This window comes from Lissotriton vulgaris, chromosome 5 (assembly GCF_964263255.1).
Source record: "Lissotriton vulgaris chromosome 5, aLisVul1.2, whole genome shotgun sequence".
Taxonomy (NCBI): Eukaryota; Metazoa; Chordata; class Amphibia; order Caudata; family Salamandridae; genus Lissotriton; species Lissotriton vulgaris.
The window spans coordinates 1,149,345,545-1,149,363,012 of record NC_141693.1 but is presented as its reverse complement, the minus strand read 5'-3'; the positions used below and the strand labels follow the sequence as shown (position 1 = coordinate 1,149,363,012).

Here is a 17,468-nt window from a genome sequence, read left to right as displayed (position 1 = left end):
AAAGGTTTTATGATATGTGAAAAACCCATGATCCATTGTCTACAAAAAGATGTCAACCCTATGAAGGCACGCACATCTCTCTGCGTGCGGGGGACTGGTGTGTCTAAAATTGCCTGAATTCGATCAGATGTTAATGCCCGCCCCTCCTTAGACAACAGATGACCGAGGTAGGTCACCTGGGGTCTACAGTATTGAAGCTTTTTCTTGGAAACCTTGTGATTGTTGTGTGCCAAAAAGGAAAGCAACGCAAGCGTACTCTGTTCACATTGTGCATAGGAGTCGGCGGCGAGCAGAAGGTCATCCACATACTGGATGAGTGCCACGCCAGACTGCAATGTAAAGGAATCTAGTTGACGTTTCAAAGCCTGGCTGTAGATGCTAGGGCTCTCAGTATAACCTTGGGGAACACGACAAAATCTATACGATTTATTATTGAGCGTAAAACCAAACAGATATCTGCTATCCGGGTGAACAGGGATGGAAAAGAACGCATTCTTTAAGTCAATAACACTAAAGGTGGTGGCTGTCGGTGGAACCAAGGTAAGCAAGGTCGTAATATCAGACACCACCGGGTATTGGGGAATGACAATTTTATTTATTTCACGCAAATCAATGATAAATCGATAGATCTTGCCATCTGAGTCTCTTTTAAGAATCGGTAGAATAGGGCTGTTACAAACATTATGAACAATATGCGTCAGTGCAATTTCACCTTCCTTCGAGATCTTATACTGTGGCACTCGTGGTAGGGGGGCCCCCTCCTTAACAGTAATGTGTATTGGTGGAATGCGCATCTCTCCCACATCCGTATCTGATGTCGCCCACAACGTGTGCGGCAGAGAGGCCAGAGCAGGAATATCTAAAATGACACAAAATCTGTCAGGGTCGGGGCAATCGTCAGGGTCAGGGTAGTTGTCATTCAGAATAACCCGCACTCCTTCTGGAGCGCAGCGTATTGTTGCTCGAAAATATTTAAGCAAGTCAATGCCCAAGATATTATCTGGGGTATGGGGCGATAACAAAAATTGGCCAAAACTAAAATATTTGTCAATGCATAGTGCAAGGGGCTTGGACAATGGGCTGGGGGAGGGTGTGCCATCAAACCCTACACACGTAATAATTTCGCCAGACAGGGGAGCCCTCGGAACCAAGTTTTTCGACAGAGCGCTGCGAGTAGCTCCTGTGTCGACTAGAAACTGATCAGTAGAACCCAAAATACCCGCTGTTACATATGGACCTTGCAGATCTACTGGCACTTCAACTGATTCCTTACCCCATCCTACGCAATCCTATGCATGCACATAATCCTGATGTTCCACGTTCTCTCCTTCCGAAATCTGATATTGATTCCGTCTATCAAACGTATTTCGTTCGTCCTGGCCACGGCCCCTCTCCTCAGCCTGTCTACGATCACCTCCACCACCTCTCGTTCCAGTATAACCTCCTCTTGACCTTCCACTACCTCGACCACGCTGACTACGCTGTTCACGAAGTACCGGACAATCGTCGGCCCAATGCCCAAACTCCTTACAATAAGCACACTGATCCTCCGCAATGTCCGTACGACCATATGATGCGTTACCTCCCCCTCGTCTACCTCTCTCATTCCCTCTACCCTGTGTTCCCCGAACCTGCGCCAACATCACCTTCGTTTTCAATTCCTTCGTCTTTTTCTCTACACTTTCTTTAGCCTCCACTTCCTGCCGCTCATAATACTGAGCCATAGTTAACAAGGACGCAGGGGTCGCCGTGGCCCAGGAACTCACTCGACTTCAATCGCTTTGCAATCTCTGGTAGGAGATTAGCCACATACTTATCTACAAACAAATGCCGACCCGTATCGTCAGTTAAAGATTGACCACTGTAATCATGAAATGCCTCCTCGAAGCGGGTAAAGAAATCTGAGACCGTTTCATCGGGTTTCTGTTTGCACGACGTTAACATGGTCCAATCTATCTTTTTGGCGGGAACAAGCGTTTTCAATTTATGCAAAATAGCTGCCGGAAGATCTAGAATTAGCTGACAAGGCTTACATGCTGGTTCTCTATCTAAATCTGCAGCATTTATCTCTTTCCATGTCCCCCCCAAAATCGTTTCGTCATTATTTTTACGAATTTGCCTCCACATATCAGGTGGTAAAATTAGCCCAAAAAACAAATCTATATCTACAAGAGTCATCACACAAGACGATATAGCCCCCTCCACCCCCTCATAAAATGCTGCTGGGTTCTTTCGGAGATCAGGTAAAGAATTTTTCAGTGCCATGACATCTGCCCTATTCCATGGCGTATATACCCAATTATACACAAAATACCCTTTCGCATCCTTCGACAACTTATCATCATCCGTACCTTCCCCTTTTGGTGGAACATACAAAGGCGCGGCTTCACGCATAGGCATAACATGCAACGCAGAGCTCTTATCTGAACCACGGAGAGAACACTCCTTAACCGCCCCGTCATTTCCCGGCTCGGACTCCTTTTGCCTCCGCTTCCGTTCCTGCCTCAAATGGGTTGTCTCATCCCGCAGCTTGATCAATTGCTTGAACAGGTCGTCAACATCTGAAAGATCAAAGTCGCCTTTAGCTAAATTTTCACGGTACACCGACAACACTTTTGGCTCTAACGTATCAGAAAGATCTCGATATGCGCTTACAACCTCATCAGCCAAGGAAGACAAAAAATACATCACTTCAAGATCCGTCCACCCTGCTTTCTCTGATATCAATTGATCCTGAGTAACACTATGCTTATTCACTTTGCGAGCCCAACTACGTAAATGAGCGGACCTCTCCGCAGTAAACCTGAGAGCCGATACACCCTTCTTGCCCGACTTATCCCGTCCGTCATCGTCAGAGTCCACAGCTGGAGCCGTCGGCGTAACATACGGAGGCGGTGACCGATCTAACAAAGAAAAATCATCAACTTCATTATTAAGGACAGGATAAAGTGGTCGGCGAATAGGAAACTGACCAGCAGTTTGCAAATTACGTTCCCGTTCCTCCCTTTCTTTCTTCTCCTGAGCCTCCTTTTCCTCAAGCTGTAAAGCCTTATCCCGAGCAGCCTTGCGCTGCTCTTTGTCCGCCAAGGCAACCTCACGCTTCATTCGTTCACGCGCCGCTTTCTCCCACATTCGCACACAATCAAACATGTTTTGTCTAGACCTGCGCTGAAACATACATTGCTCCACAAATTGGATTTTACTCAAATCGTATGACCCGTGTAGGGGCCATTGCAATTCGGGATCGGCCTTAGTGTACCTATGCCACAATTTACTGTACATAATAGGGGGGAGGCCGAACTTGATATACATTTCCCTATTTGGAGTCCCCTCTGGGGGAGCCGGCTGTGATTCCGCTAACCTGATTGAGGCACCTTCTCCAAAACAACACATTCCTCGGAGTGTGCTAAAAACAGGCATGTTCGAAAAGTATCACGAAAGCGTGATACCAGAAAAATGGCACTTACAATTCTCCACACGATTGTGCCGCTCAAGGGAAAAAACAAAGTTAGAGAAACATCTCTACATGCCTGCCTATGTGAAGTGCACTACACATATAAGTTCAAAGATCACAAATTCACAATGTTAGCTAACTCAAATCAAAGTTCATAGATTTCGGCAAGCGTCCTCACCGGTCACAAAGCACAGATTTTTCAGTAAGCGTCCGAAGACTACCTTACCGAACACAATTCGTAGAACTTCAGTAAGCGTCCGAAGACTACCTTACCGAACACAATTCTTACCAACTACTCAACTGTCCAGGTTCCAACTGCCAAGGTCTTGTAAGCCAAATCAGCCAAACGGCACTCTCTTAGTGATGCGGGCACTTCGAAAACTCAGTCGGAGACCGGCGCCACCTGGAAGGTCAGATCAGAAGGAAAGGAAAAAACACCGTGGCAGCCAAGACTCGGGTCACTCGTGGCAGCGCGCGCCCATGGCGGATTTCCAAGCCTTCGTCACGACCTCTCCTTCGGGCATCCGAGTCGCCGATGAGTCCCTTCGTGGTCGCCAATTGAAGTATTTCGGGGTTCCCAAGGCCTACACGCTCCAGAGATTACCCACTTACACAAGAACTGTTGGCACGGAAACTGTAAAATGCAAAGAACAAGTTTATTAGGACCCCATGGGGTGGTGGTACACTCAAACAGCACCCTTCGGTAATGCAAGAGGTATCACACCGAACACCGGTGTGACCCCGTTTATATACAATTTTGGGGCAATAAAAGATAGGCGGCATAAGTTAAAACACAGTTTTAAAGACATATATGGTCATGTATTGGAATACTGCCAGCTCATTGGAGAGTTTCAAACCCACTGGTCAGTTAGCGGCACATTCCTGAAGGTTTACGGGTCAGTGAGAACTGCGCATGTGTGGCTTGACCAGTACTAAAAATAGCCTGTTGCTGGGCAGATGAGAGTGGTCAGTGGAACGGACAAAGGACTAAAGGGCACGTCGGCCACGAGGCCGCTCATGGTCTAAGATGGCCGCTGCAACATTCAAAATGGCGTTTATTGTATATAGCCAAGTTAAAAAGCGAAACGTGTAGGTTCAGCTAATCGCTAATCCGATCGGGCCAATTACGACAGCTTCTACCAATGTGTTTGCACACAGAGTGTCCATTCTGGATATCTGTTGGGCTCCAACATGGGAATCAATGCACACTTTCAAAAAGCACTGCTGCCACGACAGCAAGGTATGATGGGAAGGGTATTTCTCTCATTTACTCCTGCAGGAATTTTTGATCTGGACAATTCCACAGGCCTGCCACCTTGGGAGTTACTGCCTCTGTACCTATTCACAAGGGGCCCGATGTACGAAATCATGTTTGTGATGTTCTAAATAGCTAATTTTAGCAATTTGCAATTTTTAAATAAAGCAACCTTTTTTTGTAATGCAGCAAATGTTCCTTAAAGGAAAATGGGATGCCTTTCACTAATATAAGTGAAAAGCTACCTTCTCAATATTTTTTAAGAGTAGGCAGTGACATTGGGACCACTGCCTACTCTTAAAAATTGTTGGCACCAACATTAACAAAGGAGAAGAGGTCGCTTCGGGACCCCTGACTGTTTGCAAATATGTTAACACCAACTTGAAGTTGGTGGTAACTGCAAACGTTTTGCGACCAAATTCCCTACCGCAAAACACTCATACATATCAGTGCTATTCTGTATTAGGAAGGGACGCCCTAAACACGCCCCTTCCTAATACTGTATCGCAAAAGCAAAATGTGATTGGGTAACAGGTTACAGTCTCGCATTTTGCCTTCTGTACATGGCAAAATGCATTTTATTGGTTGAAGACGGCCCATTCGTAAAGTAATTCTTGCATCTGGCCCCAGGTGAGGAATCTTTGATCAGAAGTATCCATCAGAAGAACAGGTTACTTACATTTGGTAATGCTCTCTCTTGCTGATACTCTAACTTACCGTAGATTCCTTACTATCCTCCCACCTCCCCATTTTGTGGAATGGTCTCTTTTTTCTATCTAAAAAGGTCCCAGTCTAGAGATCTGCACACTGGCACAACAGATTGATTGTTGAGCTCTTCAACTGAGGGTGGGGACAGTGTCATGATACAAATGTACTTAACTGTGCTGTAAAAAACAAATCCCAATCCAGTCTGGCATCTGGGGATATTCTCAAGGTGAGGAATCTGTGGTTTGATTGAGAACCCATCAGAAAGAACATTACTAAAGGTAAATGACTTTTTTGTTCATGCTATTTATAAATGTATACCTCTTGGATGTGGTAAATAAAATGTTATAAAAGGTATATATGGTTTATTGCCATTTCCAGGGAATAAAAAAAGTTTATTTTTTGCCAAGGAAACTTCTACCTGTTGGAAACTAACTTCCGACTAATAATGACATTTTCTTAAATCTGGTAAAAATAATCAACTTTCACAACACTCATGTTTTTGTATATAGAAACATAACAAATATATAGGGAATTATGTAATTGAGTTGTACCAGGAAGCAGTGCTTCTTTAAACATGTTTTACATCAAACTCTTGTTGCAGTGTGGACTTTGTTAAGTGGTCCTCTCAAGGTATGCTGAGGATGAATCCTGATGCCATGAATGCCTTGTTCAAACCAACCATTGACCACATCATCCAGCATCTTAGTAAGTATCACTATGTAATGCACCAGCCTCCGCCCCCCTGCCCCCACACATGTCCTGATCAGTCACCGCGACGGTCAGTATAGCCATCATAGAGATGTTTATTTGAGATTGTGGGAGTTGTAGAAAAAAAAATCCTATTTATTTAACGAAATGAGTATCCTCTTGAAGATCTCTCTTCACTGACTGTATAAGAAGAGTTATTTTTTAAATTAGTTTTTAAAACGTTGTATAAGCTTTAGTATTTGAATTTATATTGGACAGAGTTGAAAATGTTTGAACAAACAGGGGTTTTCAATGTACAGATAGCTTCTTCAAATTACTCAAACAACTCTACATTGAAGAAAAAGTGGCAGACAGAGTTATTTTAATAAATTCATGGGAGCAGAGGATATGAGATTTCACCTTAGTGACATCATAAGGAAGTACCATTACATGACTACTGGTGTAACAGACGGGCCGTTGAACAATTTTCATTAAAGTGTAAGGCTTTCAATACATTACTTATTTATCACTCTATACATGACTTATGCATCACTGTTTATTAACAATTGTGATAAATAAGTCATGCAAAAGCTAAACAATATTTTCATAAAATATCAGGAGTCGGATAAGTAAAGTCACTTTGACTGCAAAGCAGTCAAAAGTAGTGGCAAGCAGCTACATATTGTTACCCACTGCAACTTATAACAACTCATGAAACAAGCTAGAGGGTGTAGAGTAGATAGTGACATCATTTTTTTTTACTGCACATTCGCCCCACTTTTGTTTATTGTGTTAACTATTTTGTTTGCAACATTTGTCACTCTTTCGTTGATTGATAGCATGCGAGGACAGCCAGGGTCACCTAGACGATCAGTTTTATTATCTTCAGTAACAACTTGGACACTACTCTGTTATGGGCTCTGTCTTTTTCGTCTTACACTATATTGATAGGTACTTATCTTTGACCTGGAATTAGCTGAAGTGGTATAAAAGATCGAGTTGGAAATTAATAGGGGCTGATCTGACTGAATTAGTATTGTGATTCTTCTCTAGTGTCAATATATGCACATGTTTGCTCGGGATCTTTGAAGGCGCTAGGTCTTATATTAATTGGCAAACCATGTAAATTACTAAGTACTCCATACTGTTAATAGATGCTCTGTCACGACCCTCCACAGAAGAGTACATTATTTTGCTATGCATCAGTATACCAGGGACCTTTTTGGCCTTGTGCAGCTTGAGTTGTGTCATTGAAAGAGCAATGTCGAGGGGGTCACCCCACTGCCCAAGATGGCCGCTCTCCCTTGAGCTCCCCAACCACAGGAGAGGAAACGAGGCCGCTGCTGCAGACACCACTGCCCTGGCCATGAAAGGAGGACGGAATTGGAGAGATCATTCACTCTAGCGCCTCCAACCTCGCTTTAACCCTAATGGCGACAGTGGCTCCTCTAACATTCTGCCGGGGGCTGTGCCTTTGGAGGGCACCTCCTCTGCTACAGCAATCATGACTCTTATTGAGGGCCCTTGTGGACTGGTTCACCATGGAGACCTGGCCCAGAGTGAAAACTGCACTGCAGGCATCGCTTCAGCATAACAGCGGCCTGTTTTATCGAAGACCAGGCCGGTCTTAGCCCAACAGCAACCCAATCCTACTATGCTTCACCGGCTGCCTCTCCTCGATACTGGGAGAATGTAGAAGCTGGGCCCCTGGTCCAGTGAGCCTCGGGCCCCAGAGGCAAGCACAGTTGTGGCTGGGGTGCCCCTCATTACCTTCTTTCCCCCAGAGGCGCTGTCAGGATACAGATGGCTGGATTGATGGACTGTGCTGCTGGATGCCATTTCCCTCTCTGAGGATGGCTGCCACACCCCAATGAGTGGAGCCCATGCCGGGTGGGGGCGACATAGTCCTATGCATTCAAGCCTCACTATGCTTCACCTGCAACTCACTCCCGACATTGGTGGGTTGTGGTAAATATTTGGTTTACCGTCCTAATTTCTATGCAGGTAAGTACTTAAACAAAAATAACTCAATCGGAAAGAAAGACGCAGAGTCCGTGGTGTTAGAGTTCTTAGGGGTTTTATTCCTTAAAAAGGAATGGTTCTGGTACCGGATATCGGGTTCCTGACACCACTGGGGTGCAGGAAGGGATAGAGCAATGCTTTATTGACAATACATAGCTTATATACTTAAATCATATACTGAAAACCAATACAGTAGGCGTAACAGCTGAGAGAAACAAGATAAGCACACACACGTGTTAGCAATACGTAATCAGGAGGCGTAAACTAGGCGTGAACATAGAAGAGTGTGCTAGAAACGTCACATGTAAGTGTCACGAAAGGGGTGGATACAAAGCAGAATCTTGCAATGTCAGCAGAAATCTGAGATCTGGATGCGCGCGCAGCTGCATGACGTGTGATTGACGTAAAGTTGGAGGGTGCAGGGGACTTGACATTTACTCTAGCGGAAAAGACAGAAGTCTGGCATGTCAGATCAACTTGTACCTATATCATATCTGATATCTGATGTTTGGGAACCATATTATCTAGAAAGAAAAGGTCTCTCGAACAGAGGCTATTCTATACTGACTGTGAGTGCGTGTATAAGCGTCTCGGTGTCTGCATGAGATGCGAGGGGGCATGGGCCTACCATGGTAACAGAGACTATGAATTACTCGGACGGAGACAGTGAGGCCGGGCCCTTTGCTCTGCAGCTGGAAGGATGTTTACTTAAACTAGTAGGCAGGAATGTATTTTTGAGGAGCGGAACAGATAATTCGAAGGTTGAATACAGTCTTGGCAGGCAACAGGCTGAGCTAAGCGCCGTGAGCCGCGCAGGGAGTAAGGCAGAGGTCACGGGTACAGAGGCCGGCCCAGGCTGAGGCATTTCAGAGTCTGAAGGCAGGAAAAGGCTCGATGGCAGAATTCAGGGCCTACTTCGCTTGGGCTGGAAAACGTGTAAAGTACACCACAAAAAGACGTTGGCAAGGCATACTTAGAAACGGAATATTCAACCCGTTCAGGGTGGGTCTGAAAGAGGACATGTTAACGTTGGACGCAAATGTAATTGCGTCTTCATAGCTGGCACAGGAGGGAAGTTACATGCACCTTAAGCTGATACATGGAGACGGTGGGGTACACGTTAGGGAACATTTCTTGACCATAAAATTTATATTTCCTCAGGGTCACGGGTACCGGACTCTTACTTTTACTCAAACAGTACCCTATCTCCTAGAGGGGGCCTCCCTGTACAGTTGTGCCACCTCGCTGGACTGCTGGTAACTTTTTAACATGCCCTCACACTGGTAGGCCACTATAAGGATCCCCCCTGGCCCTAGGATCACATCTGGCCTCTCATAACGAACATTCGTCTAATGGCAGAACGCCCCATGCCTGCTGATTAAGAGCTCTGATTGAACCGTTCTCTGCCCCTCCAAGATCCAACAATGGTGATGGGGAAACACTCCAGTCAGCAAGAAATTTCTCAACCCTCTACCATCAGCAGTCGCAGCCATATCTTGATACACATCTGAAAGCCATTCTTAGGTAAGCTACGTACAAATGAACCCATCTCTCCACCAACAATTACAAGATTACAGATCTTGCCCAGGATATGAAAATCATCAAAACGGGCATGGGGCTGTTTCATTCACAGGAGGCTTCCCTATATCAATACCTTACAATCACAGAGGACAAACTGACGGACTTGGAGAAGACCCAGCAGGAAATTTGGCGCATCAAACAAAAACTCATTGACATGGAGGACCACTCCCGTCATGATTACAAATTACAAAAGTTCCTGGCCCTGTGTCCTCAACTGCGCAAATGCGATATTACGTTTGGATTATTAGAAACCGCTGTCATGTGGATTACTGTGGATGTTCATTCCAGAGACTTTAATGACTTTCCTGAGCGACTCTAGCATGGATACCTCCTGTTCCCAACATATAGACACAGATGCAGCAGTGCTCTGATCCACAGTGCTGGGGCTGCCCACAGTGACAGCCTTTCGTGAAAGCACAGGACCAGGCAAAACTGAGGAGGAACTGAGCCACTCTGAGGACAGGGACAAATCTAGATCCCCTCTAAAACTGGTTACCTCCCGGGCCGACAACCACAAATACCCCCCTAAATGGGGTCTGAAATGCCCCCTAGCAACTTTCTGCACCCATATAGAGCTCAATAGTATACTCTGAGATTGATTGGTCTTGCTCTCCTGCACCCTGCTTCAGATCCCTTTGTTCCACTTTCTTACCCTTTTACCGCCCCAATAACCTTGTCCTGCTTCCTATACCCACCCATTGTGCCTCTCCCCTATAGCCTAATTTCCTTACCCCTCACAGCTTCATACTGGGAGGCTAACACCAGAGATATCCTATCCCCCCATTTTTTGGCCTATAGTTTGTCCCCGGTTCTATCCTTCAAGCGCATGAATGTACTACTGTGGTATTACGCGAGGGTACTGCGACCACAAATGTTTACTCTACCTAATAGCTTAATGATGTTTAAGATGCTTATTGTGTTTGCAAATGTATGCTATGCTATGCTATATCTATTTGAAAATGTTCATCTGGCTTGGTACTATCCCACATCATACGCCCCGGACTGACAACATAGGGATTGACGGCATCACATATCCTTTAGTTTTGGTCCCTGCCCTCTTTGGGATACTGTAGTATCGGGCATCCACTTAGCTGTCATGCTCCCTTGCGACCCCACACATCCTCCACATACTAGACACCACCCCTGCTATACCATACTATTTCCTATCCTCGAGACATCTCACTGATGTCCTCCCTCCCCTGATAGCTAGACCCCGGGCACTGATATCCCCAAGCTTCTCCAGTCCTCATCCTACAGAGCATCAGGATCCTGTGCCTGTTTGAGTTGCCCTTCCCTTGAGAACCCCCCCCCCCATCCAAATTCTGTACTGATCAAACTCCATCCCAGCTGGTGATGGGAGCGGACTCTTGGTTTGGGTGGCTGCTCCCATAACCCCTCCAGTATTTTGGGCCGACTGAATCACATGCATCAATTACATAGTATCATCCCTCTGCCTTTCTTGTCCTGACTTTTCTCCTACACTACTTATCTCTCTCCTCCCTCTTCTGATCAGCCAGTGTGGCCGCATATTATTATTATTACTATTGTTGCTTTTATTTCCCACCGGCACTAGCCAATATCTCCGACAGAAGTTGTCTCCCGGAGAGCCCGGACTCACCGCAAACAGTTTAGGAATCAGGACAATCCTCGACCACCCCACCATACATGTAACAACCGTCCTAACTTCAGAACCAATTCCATCAATCATTATCTAGCGCTAGTTTTTCCCCTGAGCCCCCCACTATCGTTCTCCCCTCCCTCTCTTCTTTCTCATCAGTCACTCCCCCCCTCACCCAAATGCCTGCTTATACACCTGTCACCTGGGTGACAGTACACACCCCCTCGGACAACTAACTACCCAATTCCCAAGACCCCTCCATTTCCCTATTACAGTGCCTAGCATCATGGCCTCATGGCCTCTCACTGTTATATCCTTTAATGTAAACAGACTGACCAGCTATATAAAGCGTGAAGAATGCTGTCCTATTTAGCCACACAAGGAGCGGACATTAAACTCACACAAGAAATTAACCTCTCCGTAACATCTGATAAACTTAGTAAAGACTGGATGGGAAAGATTATCTATAGTTGCACATGGTCAGGTGCCCCTCCCACAGCATCATCTTCTTTGTCACCTCAAATATCAGTGAAAACGTGGAATGGCTATCCTAATGCATAAAGCTCTACCCCGTTCGATAATGAAAACCTGGACAGACAATGATAGCCGCTATGCCTTAGTAAAACTGAAGATCAGCTCTACAATACTTTGAATTGGGTCTTAATAGTCCTCTACAGCAGTAGCGGCTCCTCCGCTAAGGTGGAGGAGCGTCGCCCCACTGCCACAAAGCAGCCAAAGAAAGGAAAAAATAAAATTTTAATAACGTTATGTTATCATTTTATTCTGTCCTCCTGCTGCAGCAGCTTGATTGGGTGGCGGGCCGGGCTGCAGAGCAGGGGAGGAGTGGTAGAACACTCCTAAGTGCACAACAACTTTGGTTAGCCCTCTCGGGCAGGCTCAAACGGCTGTGAACACTTTCAGTGTTCTCTCTGCAGGCTGCATTACAGCCTGCATGGACAACAGGCCCACCCCTCCAGCTCCTGGCTGAGCGCTGTGTCACTTCACTCAGACCTTTCACAACGCTCCATTGCAGCATTGTGATTAGCTGCAGGGAGCATGGGATCCTTGGTGCTTTCTGCTTCTCCCAAGAAGAGGACACAGGAGAGGCGGCGGCTAGCCATCCTGCCGGCCGGCCGGGAGGTAAGTGTTTTTTTTTTTTTAATCCAACCCCCTCAGCCCCTTTCCCACCACTCGCCCCACTGTTGCTTCCAGCCAGCAGCCGCAACTGCCCTACAGGCCTTTAATCCACATTTCTCCCTGCCAGTTGATGAGAGCCATGGCATTAGCCAATAAACAACGAGTTTTTGCCACCTTTCCCTGGACAGAGATTAAAATCTGCGCTATTGAATATATATTGAAACACTCGGGCGCAGCCATATGCACCCAGGAATAGGTCAAAATGGAGCTTAATTCACTCTACACGCTCCAAGGCTGAACATGTCATTTATAAACCGAAAGCCTGACAATACGAACATGGAGAGATAGTGGGGAGAGTTCTATCAGTGCTACCACATCAGAGAGAAGCCGTGTCTGCTAAACCGCCCATTAAAGACAGCACTGGTCCTGTTGTCCATGTCCTGCAGGGCATCGCCAACAGATTTGTCACCTTCCAGAACCAGCTATATAATTCTGCGCCCCACGGGGGTGATGCAAACTTGACAGCGATGTTTCTAGACAACCTACACCTCCCTGCCTCAAACAGGATGGCAGGAGACTCCTCGAAAGAGGGATCACCAAAGACGAGGTGGCCCAGGATATATCGAACCTACCATACCATAAGATGAGAAGATGATTTTCTGGGGAAATTCTACCAATGGCCCAAAGATGAGGCAATAGATATACTCCATGCTGCTTTCAAGGAAGTGGAACATACTGACTTTCTCCTCCTCTGGGTCAACACAGTGGTGGTTAGGATCCTCCCCAAGCCAGGCAAAGACCCCCTGCACTAGCTACTACCCAAATTCACTCCTGAATACTGACACAAACATTCTGGAAAGTATTCTGAAGACCCGACTCAAACGAGTCATTTCAAGTTTGATTCATGACTCCCAAGTGGGATTTAACCTGGGAAGATTCTCGCGCAACTATCTTCACACCTTGTCCACACACGCTGGCTTTCTAAAGACTCACCGAAGTCATGATTGCCCTCTCACTAGGCATTGAGAATGTGTTTGATCAGATAGAATGGGACTGCCTATGCAAAGTGCTACACCACTTAGGCCTGAGGGACAACTTTATTTTGCTAAACCGTTGGCTTTATACTGATTCAATAGCACCGATCAACTGTGGGGTCTTTCTGTCAACCACCTTGCCAGTTAGGCAGGAGACCAGACATGGATGCCCCCTCTCCCCCTGCTGCTTCAACTAGCGATAGAGCCATTGGCAGCCACCATCAGTTAATCCAACCATATAAAGGGTATCTCCACGACTGCAGCCACTGCGAAAATGCTCCTGTGTGTAAACTACATATTACATACACTCAGAGACCTGAACAGTTACAGCCAGTTCTAATATCCCTTATTGCATCGTTCTCTCTGATATAAGACTACAGGTACAACTGAGATGGGAGCAAAGCCTTACCCATGTTTCTTACCACCACAAAAGGGCCTGTAACAGGATTTCCATTTATTGGAAAGACCTCCGGCTTAAGTACCTCAGTATCTTTATCAATACCAGCCTGGACAACCTGGTCTCTGATAACCTGGACCTTCTTATAGCTAAAACTAATATTGAATACCAGTATTGGACTCATCCAACCTTCTCCTTGTTGGGGAGAACACAAGCTGTTAAGATGTTCATAGCCCCCTGTTTTACTTATGTCCTGGGTCTGTTGCCCCTCCTTGTATGTACTGCCATCCTAAGGGCGATAGATAAAGGCACTAAGTCATTCATATAGGGAGACATGAGACTCCACTTGTCCTTCTCCAAACTATTGGTGCAGAGGAGGTGTGGTCGGCTGGGGGTCGCCCAGTATAGAACATTATTATCAGGCCTTACATTTGGCACAGATGGCGCGTATAGACTTGCAAGCTGCAAACCCACCGTTTTTGGTCTGATTGAAATGTGCCATGACCCACAGCAGCTCTGGTCTGGATATCCTCTACCAACACAAAACACTCATGCCGCTGACTCCTAATCTGATTGTGCAAATGATGGAATGGATTTGGAACCATACCCATAAAATACATCACAGCTCTGCCCATTTACATATCACAGCACCCTCTGGAATATTATGGATATTGGGATGGGCGGCCGTCCCCTATTAAGGAAAGCATAGGAAATGGCTGGGATCCTGACATTACACAGTATCACCCATGACAGTGAGCTGAGATCCTTTACCTCCCTACAGACAGAATTCTACATGCCTGCTTCTCAGGCATGGTGCCACATCCAACTACAGTACTGTCTGAATAGTATACTAGGACCCTGGCCATGGCATATCCTCACCTATCCCATATATCACTACTTGACGACCTAGGGAACATGCAAGGGGGTGATGTCAGGACTCTATCATTTGGTAATCCAACACCTCCACTCCCAAGCTATACTAACACACCTCTGCATGCACTGGCAAGACAATATATATATACAAGACACAGAAGATGATTGGAGGGAAGTGGTAGACAAAGACACACAGGAGGCCCAAATGAAATTCTGTTTCTTCAAAAGGATACAAACATGGTACTAGACTCCCCAGAAATTGGCAGACTCAGGCCTCCTCCACCATACCAGCTGCTGGAGATGTGCATATCCAAACTGTGACCATACCCACATCCGATATGATTGCCTGGCCATCTTACACCTCTTGGTTCAAATACGCAACATACTATGCCTTGTACTTGACCTCCCCATCCGCTGCCACTAACTCTAATTATACTACATAATTTTGCTGACCTCCCTGGCCTCTCAATACATGCCAGATGTTATCAACAACCTTGACCACAGCAAAGCGCTGCATACTACGCAAAAGGTGTGTGATCCCCTTACCCACACACGATGAATGATTAACCCAAGATGTATAAGGTAGTGTCCTATGAAAGGAGGATCTACTGGTACTAGGACAAGGATGATACGTTTGAAAACATTTGGTCCCCCTTCCTGAATCTAGGAGTTAGCACGCAATGATACCACACTGCATCACCAAGACCATGTGATGATGAGCAGCTCCTATTCTTACCCTCTAGTCCCACACCATAGAACTGCCTACGACATGCTCCAGAACTCACACCTACCGCCCAACCCCCCTTGTTTCTTTCCCATTGTGGCTACACTTTCCCCCTCCCGATCGAATTAGAGCCTCAGATGGGAAGTGCAGACCCCCTATTACCAGTCCTCACTTTTTCCATATACACTCCAATAACTTACGATATGTGAGAGGCATCTCTGATAGACAGTAGAACTTCCCAGGGACCCGTCCATTTTATTCTCTGACAATAACTAAATCATGTGCATTCCACAATTAGTTGTGGTGGGGGAAAAACAGGCTTAGAGTTTAAAAAGACCTAAAAAGCCACAGAGGAATAATCATAGTATGGACCAAAGACATAGCTGGGGACAAACCTATTTTTATGATGTATTATCAGCCAGATAACTGGGTCCGGTGATTTTAATATGCAGCCAGTATCTATGCCTCCTCAGATGTGGTGCTCTTTGGTAAATGGAGAGCACACTAGACATTGTTGCTTTCTTAACTTGAAGCCAAATTCGGAGGTAGAAGAACACATCTCTTGTGTATGTATGTATGTTATTTCAATAGCACAAACCTAGCCAAAGACAGCGGAGCGCTGCACATGGTGAAAGACATGTAAACCATCAACAAGTAATAGGAGAGGAAGCTGCGCCGTGGATGGTCAAGGCATTGTAATGCGGTTTTCTTTAAACGCCACCTGGAATCAGGGACACCATTGGCCATATATTTGTGTGTGTATAACCTCTTTTATCTCAAGACTGATGCGGCTGTGTTTGTCTTCCAGGTGATCTGTTCCAGAAACCAGAGGTCATCGGTGTCAAGTTCCTCTTCTTGGTGGGCGGCTTTGCAGAATCCCCGCTCCTCCAACATGCCGTCCAGCAAGCCTTTGGTGATAAATGTCGAGTCATCATCCCCCATGACGTGGGCCTTACAATCCTTAAAGGAGCCGTCCTCTTTGGCCTGGACCCCGCTGTTATTAAAGTGCGCCGCTCCCCACTCACCTACGGAGTGGGGGTGCTAAACCGCTACGTGGAGGGCAAGCACCCACCTGGGAAGCTCCTCCTCAAAGATGGCACGCGCTGGTGCACCGATGTCTTTGACAAGTTCATCACTGCCGACCAATCTGTTGCACTTGGGGAAACAGTCAAACGCAGCTACACCCCGGCCAAGCCATCCCAGATGGTCATTGTCATCAATATCTACAGCGCCGATCAAGATAGTGCCAACTTTATCACTGACCCTGGGGTGAAGAAGTGTGGCACCTTGCGTCTAGATCTCACCGGGACAGATAGCGTTTCTGCTCCAAGCCGCAGAGAAATTCAAACGCTGATGCAGTTTGGAGACACAGAAATCAAAGCCATGGCTATTGACGTGGCCAGTTCTAAAAGTGTCAAGGCTGGCATTGATTTCTTAAGTTACTAATTGCCTAGATCCCTGCCCTCTCGCCTCTCCCACGCATATGCAACTTGTCTTTGCACAAGATCTGATCCAAGTGCAACCCAACAACAACTCATGAGGTCCTCATGGGACATATTTGGGCTAGCGCTGCTTCCCTGACACCAGCCCTGATTCGGGGTGCTGACGTGGACATTCACTTTGTCTAGAGACTGATTGCAATGAATATTCAACTTCCTGAACTGTAATCAGATAACCTCCAGAGGACCAAAGTAGTGACAATTACTTCCCTGTGTCGTTCACGATTCTCACATACTTCTTTCCGTAGTTTAGCAGAGTCACAAAGTCACTCATCTGATAAACACAATATCTTCACACAGGATTCATCTCAGCCTCGTGTGTTACTCTTAAGGCCTGGCTCTAAGAGATAAGCCACAGGGACCCCAATGTTACGGTGCACTAGTCCCTGAGGGCCTGTCCTCTTTTAAATGGATGACACCCAGGCGGTCATCAGTGCTCCTGGGGTTTTTGGTGAGGCCATTGCAAAGTCGTGAACAGT

The 17,468-nt window shown here is 46.2% G+C and overlaps 1 protein-coding gene across 1 annotated transcript in view; it reads left to right on the top strand.

The window, feature by feature from the left end:
- HSPA12A (heat shock protein family A (Hsp70) member 12A) overlaps nt 1-17,071 on the top strand; it is a 420,841-nt gene extending 403,770 nt beyond the window's left edge. The window contains exons 11-12 of the mRNA XM_086922909.1: nt 6,019-6,122; nt 16,299-17,071. Of these exons, the coding sequence (XP_086779035.1) occupies nt 6,019-6,122; nt 16,299-16,936 (742 nt within the window). The 3' untranslated portion in view covers nt 16,937-17,071. The remainder of the gene's footprint in view (nt 1-6,018; nt 6,123-16,298) is intronic.
- The last annotated feature ends 397 nt before the right edge of the window (nt 17,072-17,468 follow it).